Consider the following 15,250-nt stretch of genomic DNA (forward strand, 5'->3'; position numbering starts at 1 on the left):
GGAAGCAAAAAATTCATATTATTGGGTGATTAACTAATACCAAGATGTTCTAATTTACTTTCAAGATCAGAACAGCTATAATGGGCAATTGTCCTTTAATTTGTATTGCTCAAACACTCCATTAGAATGACTTTTGAAAAGCACCGTATTTCTTGCAAAAACTACCTTCTAACTACCTGAAATAAGAAGACACTGAATTAAGCTTTTTTACTTAGACATGGTAGCAAGGTTATATTGAATGAGCTGTCAGAGTGGTCAGCTGGCAAACTTCCTATCAAATACACAGTAAGATTCAAACTTATGTTAGATCTTTTTGTTACATGTAATTCTTACTTCTGAAGGCAACAGACAGATATTTAGCCCATTTATAGGCAAAGATACTGAACTGAACTGTATCTAAAATATAGAAAAATTATAGTAAATTTTTAGTTTCACTGGACTTGAAACCCACCCATCCACTAGACTGACATCTTTTGTGCTACATGATGCCTTAACACTTCATATCAGTGTGAAATCACAACTCAGTTCCAATCACTTAAGACACTGGTTAGGAGGATTCCATAAGGAAGGGAAGATAGATGGGGCTTGTATTTTACATCAGTATTCAGTGTCCATCAGTCATTAAGAGCATGTGTGCTCTTGAACTTGTCCTAAAATAAATGTGTTACGAAAGCGTAAACCTTAAGAAATCAGTTCTTCATACCTGTAAAATTTATTTTCTGAATACAAAAATATAAAAGGGGTTCAAAGAGGAATTGGAAAAAATTCTTGGTAGATGATTTTAACAGTGCTCTTAAACCAAAAGGTTCATTTCAAGAACACCATGTAGTCCTGCCTGCTGAAAGATAAGAGGAGATAAGGACAAGGATTAATCTATACTTTAGCTTGTTCTTGCGTTCCTGTTATCATCCATTTCAATTATTAAAAATAGGCTTTGGACAGATTCATTCTGGTAACTTCTTCTGGATTTTGCTGTTGCAAGAAAATAATCAAGAGCAAGAAACAAGCATAATCAACTGCAATTTCAGCTCCTGAAAATATCTTCTCCTGAGTAATTATTTGTCAAGACACAGGCAGACTATTATATCCTTTTCTTTTATGTGACTGTTTAGTCACTTCTGCCAAGAGCTCAGTAAAAGACTGATTAAGGTAGCTGGAGCTTTTCCTAAGGGAGCATTTCCCTTTCTCTCAGCAGGCAGGCACTTTTTCTAAGGAAAAAATTTTTGCTGAACTACCATGAACGAAAGCTGGAACTTGGGATAACAGAGTTCAGGAGCTGGTAGTTCTTGAGCTCAGTGAAGTGCTCTTAGAAATTCCGGGATTTTAAAACACACAACCCCAAATTTGAATGCAACCTCTTCCCAATTATCATTATTGAACATACTTTTCTTTGTTTCTTTTGTTTTTTCTTAATTTGTAAGATAGTCATTTAGTAGTCCAATGTTTCTATAATATCATATAAATTAAGAATTGTGATACCATGTTCCTATTTTGTCTTGAGAAAATTGCTTATTGCAATCCTCCTTATAATAATAAGCAATTCTGCAAAGAAAGACATCAATTTCATTGTTGTTATGTCATAACAGAAAACAGAAGTTCTACTAGTCTTTATAAAACACTCAAGCAAGCATTTCCTCCTAGCTCTTGCAAGTACAAATATTTCTAATTAAGGCAGAACTGTTTGATTATCCTATCTTATTACTCTATATTTTTTTTTAGTAGTCCTAATTTTTCTCTCAAGAGTTAAGTAGTAGCTCTAACTGTGTTGTAATATAATATACCATGTACTTCTGAACTGCTCTCACCCAAATAGTCCCAGTTTCCCTCTTCCCTGTTCAGCACTTTTAAGTAGGTCCCTTGGCTATTCTGTTTTGTGTATAGAACAGCTTTTCTCCACAGTAATTAAACACTGGCACTCCACTCAAAGTCCATGAGGAATAAAGCATGAAAAGTAACAGTTTTTAAAACAGCCAAAAGTAAAATCTGCTAAATAAATCTGTGCACCTTATATAAGACCTGCTACTAGGTCAGCATACAGGAAATTTAGGAAAGAAAAAGAAGGGAACCCTCATGTTTACTGTCATAACTGTATGACTTTCCAAATGAATATATGCATAGATACATATATATATTTCTGTACACACAATGCATAAATATACGTGTGTGTATTTATATATACATACATATGAAAGAAAGGCTCAGAATTTCCTGTGCTTTTGCATCACAGGCTCAAGGGAATCAAAAGGAAAGGTGTGGCAGACTACAAATGGAACTTCCTGAAATACTGACTAAACTTCCATAAACGCTTCTCTGACTTCCTTGAGGAAGAGTAACAACATAGCCTTTACAGACAGTCATTTTTAAGTGCACTCGAGCACTGAAATTACTGTGAATTTAAGTAACTGACTTTATCTTCAGCATGATAATCAGCTTAAAAATACTGAGGCAACTCTTGCTTTCATTCCCATTGCAGTATGTAAGACATTACAAAATCACTCTACAGTCTTCAAGATAACATGAGAAACAATGACACACTATTTTTCTAAACTGGAGATCATGAAAGATTGCCTTTTAAACTCAAAAATTTATGTTATTTATATTTTAAAAATTAATAATTTCTGACAGTTGCATTGCATTAGGACAGACTGTGATGAGACTGAGTCTCCCACATTGAAGCAAAGTGTCCTATCTTATTTCAGTTCCATCTGAAGTCAACATTGATTCCTACACTATACAAAAACAATATGCAGATTTATCTTCAACGGAAAAATCAAAGGCAAGTCCAGATGTTAACATTTACTTACTCATCTATTTGACAGACACATGTTTCCACCTCTTTCAGTGCAGCTTGTAATTTCAATAGCAATTTTTGATAGACATCTTGTGTTTCTAAATCCTCTTCTTTTAAGAGGTACCTCAGACCGTGGCCCTCTTGCTGGCCAAGAGACTGTCCTGAAGGGGCAGCCATAGTAGTAATGGTATGCTGGACATAAATCATGGGATTCAGTTTACCTGGGAATAATAAAAAAGATGACGTCATCTTTTTTTTTTTCAAAATACATTTTAAAGCTAGTAAAACACCTATCAGATATTAAAATATTTTACTGCTTAAAACTTCATGAATTATTCAATTTTGTATTTTATTTGCATATCAAAGTCAAGCTATTTAGGAAAAAGTTATTGCAAAATTATGACTAGCCTTTATTATGCTTTAAAATAAACCTAGGTTTCAAAAGCAGAGTGATTTCACAAAAGCTCATCCTTAATTTTCCTACTTGGGCCATAAACCTGAATCAATTACCTTTTAAGACTATAAATCAGAAGCACTGGAAGTAGTTCTTACAAGCTCAACTGACTTACCTTGATCAGTGTTTTTATTTTCCTTTTCATGGGAAGAATGTTTTCTGCTGTCTAACTGTACACCAAAGGCACTACCAAGGGAAGTTGAGGTCTTAGGGTAAGACACTTCCATCACATTGATATGGCAATTGGTTGGACAGAAATCACTGCTGTGAAGTGGTGAAATCTTTGACTTAGCTTGTTTGAAGGTAGGCCAAGCTCTGTTTTTTAATACTCTTGAAAACTAGAAGTGAGAAAGAAACCAAATTTTGATTAGTAGCCCTTTATGTGTCAGCACTTGGCTGACAATATTCATGTACCTGACTAGAAAACAAAAGCTTAAAATATTTCATCCATCCTTGAATTAAGGTGTGTTGACTTCATGATTTCTGGCTTTCTCTAGAAAGGAAAGAAAAATATTTTTCATTTTATACTTTTAAGGGGTTGTTTTTTGAGGTAAATTATATTTTAAAATGTAAATAGCAATGTAACAAAGCAATATACTTTATTTCCCATGGAACATAATTAAAAACTAAGTATCTTTCTGGAGAGAAAGTCTGGTACTGCTTTATGATCCATGCTTTATGATCCACGCTTCATGGTCTACTGCATGTGACATTTATAAACACCTGTTGATATAGATGTCAATGTCTTGCAAAACAAGAGAGAATTGGAAACTATTTCATATTCAGGAAGGATGAAGTCCTTTAAAAGACCTCTAGAGGTCTTTTCCAACCTCAATCATTCTTCTATTTTGAGTGTTTCTAGGAAGTTGATAAACACTAATACATAAAAACTGCAAGCATCACATTTTACAGACTTTCCTAGTCTACTACCTCTTATACCTGCCATATATCAGCTCAGAAATGAAGGATGGGGTTTTTCCCCCTCTGTTTTCTCACCTAATTTTAATACAGTGCTTAGCCACATCTCCTTCACTCTAACATCTGAAATTTTGTGCAGAGTCCTGGATAGGCTTAGAGTTTTTTGGTTTTTAAGATGAAAATATGTCAACCCAAAATGGTGAAGATTGAACTGTACTAAATTTGGACCCTCAGAAAACACACCTACTTAAGAATCATAAAAGTCATGAGATCAAGCTCTTCCATTGGCAAAGAGCCTTGCCAGTCACAAACAGAAATTTTTGTCATGTGTCCTTTTCAGAGCAGTTTTTTTGCTAGGACAGAGTTTTTTTCTGGCAACATGTAGTCAGTTCCAAGTCTCCGGTATTTTAATCACAGTATCTCTCCAGTCAAAATATTACACAGACCTACCTCAGCTACAGACCATAAGAATATTTTCAAAGTTAACTTGCAAAGTTTCTTCATTAATAAATGTCAGTACAAATTCAGTTCAGCTGAACAAAGGCACATCCTTTCTCTGAGGTAACACTTTCTTGTGCCGGGACTTAAATTTCTGTTTAATTTGGTGCCATATTACTTCAGCCTGATGAACATTTGATGGGTTAATTACATTTAAATCTTAGATCACAACAAGATCTGGGAAGTTACAAGAAATCCAATTATGGAATTGTCCAAAGGCCGAAGAATGTACAAATTGTTAAGAAGGGCACTAAGGACATTCAATGATGAAAATGTTTCTGCAAGCAGTACATATTTCACATCTCAATCTCCCACACATCCTGCTCCAGAGAGACCAAATGCCTGGCTATGATTTAATCAGGTCATAAGTCACGACCAAAATTCTTTTCATATATGTGTTGAGAAACATCTGGGACTCATGGCACTGGTCTATTAGGAGGTCTATTAGGAGCAAAATGTTCTGATAATAATAATAGTAGGGACTGCAGAAATCTACAAGGCTTCTATTTATATAATTCGAACTTTCACAGTGAAACCAAGAGCCAAGCTGGGCTCAGGCCCTCCGAAACTCTCCTGTAACTATGGTTACCTTTACCTTGCCAAGAACACGACGTATCTATTCCTGAAATTCACTGCATTACTAATTGTCATTAAAAGCTATAACTGTGAAACGACTGATTTTTGAGTAGATGAGCTTGAAAGTGCAGTTTCTATCAGCAGTATCTGCTTCTAGACAGTATAAGAACTACATAAACTTCCCCGAGGCTGTTTATTTCACATCCAGCAAACACAACAAAATTTCATTTACTGTCTTGGCCTCCTGTATTGAGACCGTAAATCACAGTCAACTTTTTTAGCTACAGAAAATGTATAAACCGCCTACATGTTACTTCAACTCTAATTCTTAATGTTAAAACTAATGAATTTAGTTTTTAAAAAAGACATTTTGATTTTTAACCAATTTGGAAACATGCAGGTTTGTAATTCAGGCAAACAACAGAGAGACTGGATGTTTGCTAGTGCAGTATCAGAATCCTTTCAATGTGTCCATTATCTCAACTCAGCTTGTTCCATTCCTTGTCAGAGAGCACCCTAAAAGGTCTTTGACAAGGTGCTTTTTGGCCACCATCCTGCCGAAGCTATAGATATTCCTAACAGTTCTCCCTACTTTTCCTTTGAAAAATAAGAACACATTATCCACTCTTCTCCACGTAACTTTTAGAAATGTGTGAAGCTTCTATATTCAACCTGCTTTTCCTTTCCCTTTTTCTTTTCAATTTTTTGTGTATTGCCTCTTAGAACAGACTAGTTTGTAAATGTCACAACTCAGATCTCCAACTGAACTAAGACTGGGCACAGACAATTCTTTGGAGCCATTTTGAATCTACTTCAAAATAATAACACACTCCCCAAATTAGATTATTTGAGAGAGGAACTAGGAGCCTGGATGAGAAAATAAGTTCGCACTAACAAAATGGCAAATGGTTTATTCATTTATGCCCTACTTGGTTAAAGAACTACAGAGAAATACAGTGGCAGCAACTAGAGGTTGTAGTCTGGGTTATTTATTCATTCATATATCATTAATTTAGATCTCAAGCATATGAAAGTCAGCACCCTCTCCATTTTTCCATGCTATAATGCTTTTTTAACCCAAGTCAATCTAATAATTTACAGAGATGTTACTATTAACAGTCATGCTGCAAAAAGTCACACTAATTTGAAGGGCAAAAAAGATGAATAAAAAGGTAACAATTTGGTATTTCAAACTAAGATACACTAGAAGGAAATAAACAATTCTGTTATTGCTTCATTTTTGGTTAACATCTGCAAATTCACTGGAGTATTGGTTTAAGACATGTACAAGAATGATGGGCCTATTGTGGAAACATGCAATTGATTGCATCTACAACTGAACACAGCAAACAGGAAAAGATACAAACTAAACAGTGTCTAGAAAAGGGACAATAAAGAGCATGGTCTGAAAACAATTGAAGCAATCAGTCAGTTAAGGCGTTCACACCTCAAAATAGCTAAACTTTCAGCCACATTTTTTGCCACTGCAATAGGCATTTTGAAGAGTTATTCAAACTGTACCACATTCCCCCTGTCCCTTCAAACTAAGGACATGCCGGTCATACCTTTTTATAACTAGAGATTCTTCTGTAAATATGCTCAATTTTCTCACTGCAAATGACACTGAATTTACTTTGAAGCTCGGTGGGGATCACTTCATTTAAGGAACTGAGGCTGTTGCAATTCTGCACAAAATGTTCATCACTTTTTGCCAGTGCTTCAAGAATCTACGATAATAAAAACAAAAGCAGTACATTAAGAAATTAAGTTGACTAAAATTTCCCTTACTTAACCCCTTACTAATCATCTCTTACAACTAAAGCTGAAAAGCCTGATAATCAGCTGCCTTTTAACATTACAGGCAATGGTGCATAACAACAATAAATTAAACTTGGGAAGCAAAGAGGTTTCTTTAAATCCTGCAAAGTTATAGCCATAAGTACTTCTATTTGGCTTCTCATGACATTGTCTGATAATGGATTTGCTACTAATTTCCTCCTAATGTAACTACTATGGCTCCTCTGAAATGCATTATCTGCTGTATTTACTTGATCAGCACATATTATGTAAAGCTGATTAATTAATTCTTTACTTGTAGCAAAGCTTCAGTCTGGCAGGATAAGCAATCCTAGTACACTGAAAAAGCATACAAGAAAACTGAGTTATCCCCTCATTTATTCTGCACACAAAACAACGAAATAAGGCACAGAATAAGCTGTACTGCCTAGCAAAGACTGAAGTCTTGCCATGAGGGAGATCGCATCAGCAAATGATGGTGAGAGAAAACTAAACAAAAGGCACGTTGAAGAGATGAGGGTAGTATATAGTCCTTTTTTATTAAGTTAGAGTTGCATTTCAGGCATTGAAATTCACTGGGCTATGGAACTTGGAAGGTGCCTATTGCTGGTTGTGTCCAACTCTGGAGATGTGTTCAAAAAACACACCCAAAATAAATTGTTAACAACAGGACACAAAATCCAAATTGAGGTAAGGCATGTAAATAAGAAAAGGCTCACAAAATTTTAGAGATGCTTAAAGAAAACCAAGCAAACAACACATACAGTACTAATCCATCATGGGATTTATCACAGAATATGCCGAGCTGGAAGGGATCCACAAGGATCATCAAGTCCAACTCCTGGCCCTGCACAGGACCATTCCCAGGAGTCACACCATGTGCCCTGTCTATTGTTCAATTCTGCTACAGCTCATTATTACACTATTCACCATCAAAGACAAAAGATATGATTTATAAGCTTCACAATAGAAAAAAAATACAGAAATTTCAGAGTGCAAAATCTGAAGTTTTCAAGAAGTTAGAGATTATAAATGACTAGTTTTGAAAGAATTTTTTTCTCAGGTCCCCACCAGGTGAATTAAGGAAAGCCTTTAACTCTTCTGTTATCATGTTTAGTTACTGTATTAAAACACTCCAATCACTTTGGTCACGCTTTTAAGCTTCCTTTATGTCAGATTTAATTAATAATACCAATTTAAATAATTTAAGTGGAGTTTTTTCGCAGCTGTACTTTCGAACAGTTGCATTCTGCTGCAAAACTTTGGATAGTTTCTCATCTTAAGAGTTAACACAGATTTGCACAGTATAGGAAAGCAGCCCAGAATTAATTCACTCCCCTACTCTATCTGATGCAGAATACAGTTGTTTAAAAATGCAAAGCAATAATAAATACACAGAAAAAAAAGATGCATACGGAGAAAAGCATAAGACCACACTGAACACAGAGAAGTTTATGTTTAGAGCATTTCAAACTATTAGCAGACAGTTATATGGGATAAGTACCACTAAAATTCCTGTTATTGTCTTTTGAGTTGAGACCTGATTTTTTTACCAGTGAACCTTTTGTAGTCATTTAGATCACTATCACTTGATACAAACTTAATATCACCCTAAAATTGCCACATTATTTCTCCTTATTATTTGTAATAACTTTGAAGTATTTAAATAGCCAGTCTAAACACTAAAGGGGATGACACTGCACTATTTAAGGCCAGAATCAGTGTGCTGGAAGTACCTCTTTACTTAACTAGTTCATATATAAGAAGGGGAAAATATTTCTTAAGCAGTTAAAAAATAACACCATTTTATATGATAATAATAACATTTTATATGAAATTGCAATTACAAGAATTTCAGGCCATTGATCTGAATCATTGACTAGACTAGCTTTAGCAAATCTTATGATGTTGGTGTAAAAAGTAACTCCCTTCAAATTGTCAGAGAGATTAAGGTGTACAATTATAAGGTATTAGATGAAATACACATAATCCTAAGAATAAAAAAAAGATACATGTTGCTCCATTGGTACTAAGCATAGCAAGAATTAACAAACACAACAATTGCTTCATACCTTTGCAGTCAAGCTAAAAAATCCCTTTGGTTCAATCATTTTTTCCAAGACATGGCACTTTATTCCAGCTGTGCTGTCATACTCATAAACCACTCCATACTCCAAGTGAACATTGTCAACAGTCAGACTGACATGATCTTTCTTCCCATCAATTATTGCCATGGTGTTAAATTTGTCAATTACCTCTAGAATAAACAAAAAAACACAAATCACTTAACAAGTGCTGGTCACTGAATAAACTAAAATGGACACTGACAAACATTCTAGAAACAGGTACGTTCTGATCATTCTATTTAAAAAAATTCATCAAAACACCTGGTTACCAGCTGGATGATTTCAAAATCGGAACACCAGCAGGTTTATAGGTGCTGCAATACTGGACTGCAAAACAGGCTGGAGATTCTCTTTACAAACAATTACTGAAGGGGACTAATTCAATTTCATTTATAATCTAGAAACATTAAAAAAGCCCCCCAAAAAAGGAAAACTTAGAATTTCTAAATAAACTAGAAGAAAATTACCATGAAAAGTGTCAATATTCAGAAATGAAACCACAATATCTGCATTTATGCAGAGAACATAATAGAGTTCACATGTTAACTGTCTCTTTAATTACCAAGATGCATAACAATGCAATTTTATCTAAATGTTAATTGCCTGAAAACAATCCGAAGGATAGTTGTTTTGTTATTTCTCATGCAGTAATGACTATATTGCCATAAATGACTACTAGTCGTGAAAACAAATCAGGTAATTCCTAGGATTATGTATTTTACAAATGAAAATGGAACAGATTTTCCCCAAAGTGTTCACAGAAGGTTTTTCTCTGAATGGGAAAGATAATAATTTTCAGAGAACATCATGTTAAATTTATGTGTTTAGAATACGTAAGAAAGAAAATCCTTATCCAAAACACATCTTACAGTCTGCTCAAAATTACTTCTCAGAAAACAAACCCACTGCCTGCATTTTCCTTGCTACCCCACCAACATTCTGAGCAACAACAAAATCAAACAAGCATCACATACCTTCCACTTTGCAGTCAAAGGCATCGCCTCCATCATCTCCAGAGGGTTTAGTGTTTGTTTTCTGAAGATCCTCCTGTGCACTTTCAATGCTGTTGTAAACCCACTGTATAGAATCTTGCTAAAAATAACGACAAAAAAAGACAGCTAGGAAAAGCTTTGCAAGTGCAATTGATAGCAACTATTTCAGCGTGAAAGAGTTGCTTTAATTCCCTGATTATTATCAGCTTTACTGCCTTCTGAGGTCTAAGTTAAAGAAAACAAAATTAAGAATTACAGTGAATTTTGGCATTGTATAACACCATCCGCAGAATTTTGGCAAGTTATTTTTTATTTCAGAGTCTACTATCATAAGGCACTATGAAATTTGTGATAGCATGACATCCATCAGTTTTGTGCCTCTGACAAAAATAATTTAAGACATTTCAAATCAAACGGCAGACTGAAAAAATATTTAGGACAAGAAATTGTGGGGAAAAAAAATTAGAAGAACCAATTTTTTTGCCTTGCTAAATCTGCTGTACATCCATGAATCTCCTGGAAAATATTATGGAATATCAACTAATGACAGAGTATGTCCAGTTAATCTATTTCCCGTGTTTCACTGGCACAAAAAACGTACACTACAGCCTTCATTACTTGTAATTGCCTTTACTACATTTATTTTCCGGGATGTTTTTTATTTTCCCCCCAGATTAGCAAACCCACCAAAAAGAACAGAATCACAGGCTCCAGAAATCCACCATCTCATGTGGCTGAGTGACATGCAAGCACAGGAATTGTGGCTTACGTGGCTCATACAACCTATGAAGAAGCCACGTGTATGCCTTACATCTTGTTCTCCCCAGTCTGTTACTCAGTCACATGTCCATCCCACCCTTGTGGAAGGGCCTATCAAGTATGGCATCTCCAGGCTACTCTTCTTTGTCCCTTAGATTTCAAAAAAAAACCTTGACAGACAGTTAATCACTCCCTCTCCAGCAGCTACAGTAGAATAAATGACACGATTATGACAGATCTGAGTTCAGAGACTTCAAAAAGAAGTTCTCAGAAGAATTCAAAGTTAAGCAAGGATGGCAAAACTTTAGGTTGAATGTTAAAAATCTTCATGAAAAGTTTCAAACACATGCAATTACTCTTTGCTAATATACAACATTCAGCTATCTTTATCCAATTAATCACAGACAACTAAATTTTTGTATTATTACGGTACTGTTTCTCTCTAGGTTTCCTAGATTCATTCATGCCTTGCTTTTCACTCAATGGCATTGAAATATTTTAAATAGAAAGCTTAAATTTCAGAGTACTGTTGGAAGATCGTGTGCAGAAGCTGATCAACAGGAACACTTCTGTTCTGAAGCCCACACTTCTTTGCAAGTACCCCTGAAAGCTTGCTGCTTAGTTATGATTCTTACAGGTTTGCTTGGCAGCATATTAGAGATGGCCATGCCAATCTCTAATAGAAAATACTACACTACTCAAACTGGAAGTCCTTCTTTCAAAAGTTTACATGACCTAATGCATTATGACTTGGAGCAATGTTCTTCAAAAGCATCACAGAGGAACAAACTAAGTATAAATCATGGTTAGTATCACTGCAAGGAAATTTTAATTCCAAGAAGTAAAATCTGCTCTCAGTTTTCTTTATCCAGACGAGACAGAAAGAAGACAAACATTGTTCAACAGAAGTTACACAGTTATTCACACAGCATGAATCTGAAATGAAACTTCATGCTTCAGGCAAGCAGGAAGACTCCTCACCCTGAGAAGTAGAAGATACAAGAAACAGAAAATGATCCCATTTTCAATTATGCAATTGGCAACCTCAGGAGAGAATGCAATCTTTGTGTTAATTAAATGACAGGCTAATGCACTGTACTTAAAAAATAGGAGAATTCCATTATCATCTTCCAAATAATTAAAGAAAAACCCTAAATTTATTAAAAGGAAATGAAATTTTAGCTGTCTTGGCACCAGTGGGAATACTACATTTATTGCAGTCTAGACAGTTCACCAATAGTTTTTGATAGCACTAGGCCCTGACTTAAGTTTTTCTTGTCAGTCTGGAGAATTTCAGTTATCTGTGATCTGCTGAATTGTGATCAGCTACTTTTTAAGATATAAATAAATAAATACTCTGTATAGGAAAAATTCCAAGTTATTATACAAGTGGATTAAAAAAACCAAAGTAATTCTTCATGTCAGGGCATTCACACCAGCCAGTATTAATCAATCCTCTTTTCATGTCACTAATATGCAAAGGAAGTCTACAGTTACTCAGAGAGAACACAACTGCTATAAAGAATTTCTCTTTTATTCCAGCCAGTTTTACTACTAGTGCACAAAATATCCTCCTTACTAGAGTGCATCTTTCTTTAAAGAATAGGTGAACTTGATCTTGATATGCTGCGTAACAACTTCAATTCTATATTAGCATTTAAACATAAACATCCAGACAACATTTTCATAAAGACTGTATTTGTATGATGCAGTTCTAACTATATAATTCTTATATCTATTCAGTAGGTGGGGGAAAAAGATTTCACTCCTGATTTTAATTGGATTTTTCTCCTCAGTAAATACATATTGGAAGAGTTTGTGAAGTTAATTAACAATATTAGTTGACAGTTTAGGAAAAATTTGCAGGGGCTTGGAAAAACTACATTCTAGAATCCAGCTGGTTTTGTTTCTCTTCCTTAAATTTGTGTCTTGGAAGCCTGAGATTTTCTCTTAAACAAATATGAAAAAGATAAAATTTGCATACTTATATTTAAAAAAAAAAAAAGGAACCTTTGAGTTCTTGAATGTATGTTTATTCCCAAGATTGGAATGCAATGGGAAATCAGACCTTTATAGATGGCGTATGCACTGAAGTGTTACAAAATTCTGGAATAAGATCACCATTTTGCATTTCATTCTCCTGCTGCTGAGCAGGCAGCAAGCTGTGTGATTCCTCTCCATCAAGATAAGAATGTATCTCATAAGGCTTTCTGCATAGGACTGCAGAAATACTTGAAATAATCCTTTAAAAATACCATATAAAAATTATCTATAAGATTAGATTTCTTTCAGTGCAGAAATTAAACAGACCTTGAACATCAGCAATACGTTGAGCAATCTTCCGCTTTTATATTTCATCTGGCTTCCCTTCAGTTTTATTCACCACTCCTTTCCCCTCACCCCACCACACAACAGATATGTGGACAGAGTTAAAACATCACACTGTTTACTCTGACCAAAAAAAGAAACTTAGAAGAAAACATGCAAGGGTGAGATGTACCTGCATTGGTCGCCTGTACTTCCTGCACGCTGTGACATGAGCAATGACACTTGCATGAGTCTCTTTGCTGACATTAATTCCATTCACTTTGATTATGCACTGGCCAGGATGGAGGCCTGCCGCAGCTGCCACTGTTCCTATTAATAAAAATACACATAGTTAACAAACTTCTTTGCCTAAACATCTCCTTTAAAGTTTACAGTCCAAAAAGCCTATTTTATTTTTTTTATCAAGACCTTACATACTTCTCCGACTACAGGATGCTCCTGTAGCCAGCTGAACTCCAAGAAAATGGAGTTTGCCAGCAGATGATTCCATAAAAACAGACCACACAATTTTCTAAAGCCTGTATTATAAAACAAAAAATGTTGATAAGTAATATGAAAATACTGAAATTTGTCTTAAAGAAAATCTGTCTTAAAGAAAAGGACTTTTAAAGGATAAAATGGCTCTAGCTTGAAAGTCATTAAACTACAATTTAGACTACTTTTATTCTGAATTCTTTTACATGAACCAAGCTTATGAGCTTCTTGATTAATTCAGGTGTTTAAATTTTACATACAAACCAGAGATTTTCTGACAATTCATAAAGAAATATCAGAGCATATTAGATTTTTGTGTTAAACATTAAGTTAAATATCCAAATCAAAAGATATTTCCAAGGATATTGTTCTTATTTTCATCTTTCCTACCAACACAATTATAGCAGACTGCCTTGCAGCTTTAAGTCAAAATACAAAAAGATAATAAAGTAGGATATCTCAAATTTAATTACTGAGAGGGGGATGGAACAACACGACACCAAAACAAAACATTCTCTTAAAGTAGCATAAAACATGTGGTTTGGTGATTTATTTTCACAATGGAATAACCACCCTGGGAAAATCTTCTAGCCACTGAATAGGTACTATTCAGTATTGCAGCTGTCTCTTGGTCTTTTTCAGTGTGACTCAAACCCACACCTGAAAAGATGGCCTGATGGAGAATGACCTTAGTTCCAGCTACCTGAACATTTGCCCCCTTATATCTCTTCTGATGCTACCACAGAGGTGCAAGACAGTAAAAATCTATTGCCTAGAGACTGCCAGTCTCAGGTGCAGAAGTTACCTGCTGTGAAAGAAAGGGCAAGAGCAAATTTGCAGAATTGGCAAATGGAAATGTTTGTCACAACTTCATGACTTGTCAGTTGGGCATTATTTGACAAAGATATACTTCCAGAATATACCTGAATTTCCCTCATTTTAGGAACTATCATTATTAGATGATAACTGCAATTTAAATCTAATAAAAAAGGAAGTTGTTGGAAATGAAACCATTACCAGCTTTGCAGTCTCTCCTCCCCCACAAAAAAACCATAAAAATAAATATCAAAATAGGCCTTATTAAATATCTTTCTCTAAAAAAAAAAAAATAAATCTCTTCAAAATACCCCAAGGTCCCAATTCAGCAAAGTTTTTAAGCATATGCTTAAAATCTTTCAGATTTAGCAAATCACACAAGCAAGCACTTGAATATTGTTGAGGCTGAGTGGAATTAAGTATGCGCCTAATGAATAAGGACAGGCAGTTGAATTGAGATCCAGGTGCAGAAATAATTATCACATCAGCTCAACAGTCTGTAGTCTATTAGTCTTTCTCTTGAAAATCTAATTTCTGGCACCACAGCCTAGAAAAAAGTCATCCAGCTATGTTCAAATCTGGTTGTTTGCAGATCGGTTCACTTTAAATTCCTCAGATAAAAGGAAGAAGGAGGTAAAAGGACACAACTCTCCCACAACAGATGAAAATACAGTTAGTTTGCTCTAGCATTAACAATATGAGATGCAACAGAGAATGCTTC

The 15,250-nt window shown here is 34.9% G+C and overlaps 1 protein-coding gene across 1 annotated transcript in view; it reads right to left on the minus strand.

Moving 5' to 3' along the window:
* The window catches only part of PREX2 (phosphatidylinositol-3,4,5-trisphosphate dependent Rac exchange factor 2), a 122,127-nt gene that overhangs the window by 66,687 nt on the left and 40,190 nt on the right, over positions 1-15,250 (minus strand). Inside the window, exons 19-24 of the mRNA XM_027891712.1 lie at positions 13,412-13,548; positions 10,135-10,252; positions 9,107-9,291; positions 6,803-6,964; positions 3,361-3,583; positions 2,805-3,012 (exon numbers count right to left, since the gene is read on the minus strand). Coding sequence (XP_027747513.1) covers positions 2,805-3,012; positions 3,361-3,583; positions 6,803-6,964; positions 9,107-9,291; positions 10,135-10,252; positions 13,412-13,548 — 1,033 coding nt within the window. The remainder of the gene's footprint in view (positions 1-2,804; positions 3,013-3,360; positions 3,584-6,802; positions 6,965-9,106; positions 9,292-10,134; positions 10,253-13,411; positions 13,549-15,250) is intronic.

This window comes from Empidonax traillii, unplaced genomic scaffold (assembly GCF_003031625.1).
Source record: "Empidonax traillii isolate 1590-97213 ecotype Southwest subspecies unplaced genomic scaffold, ASM303162v1 scaffold327:size604231, whole genome shotgun sequence".
Lineage (NCBI taxonomy): Eukaryota > Metazoa > Chordata > Aves > Passeriformes > Tyrannidae > Empidonax > Empidonax traillii.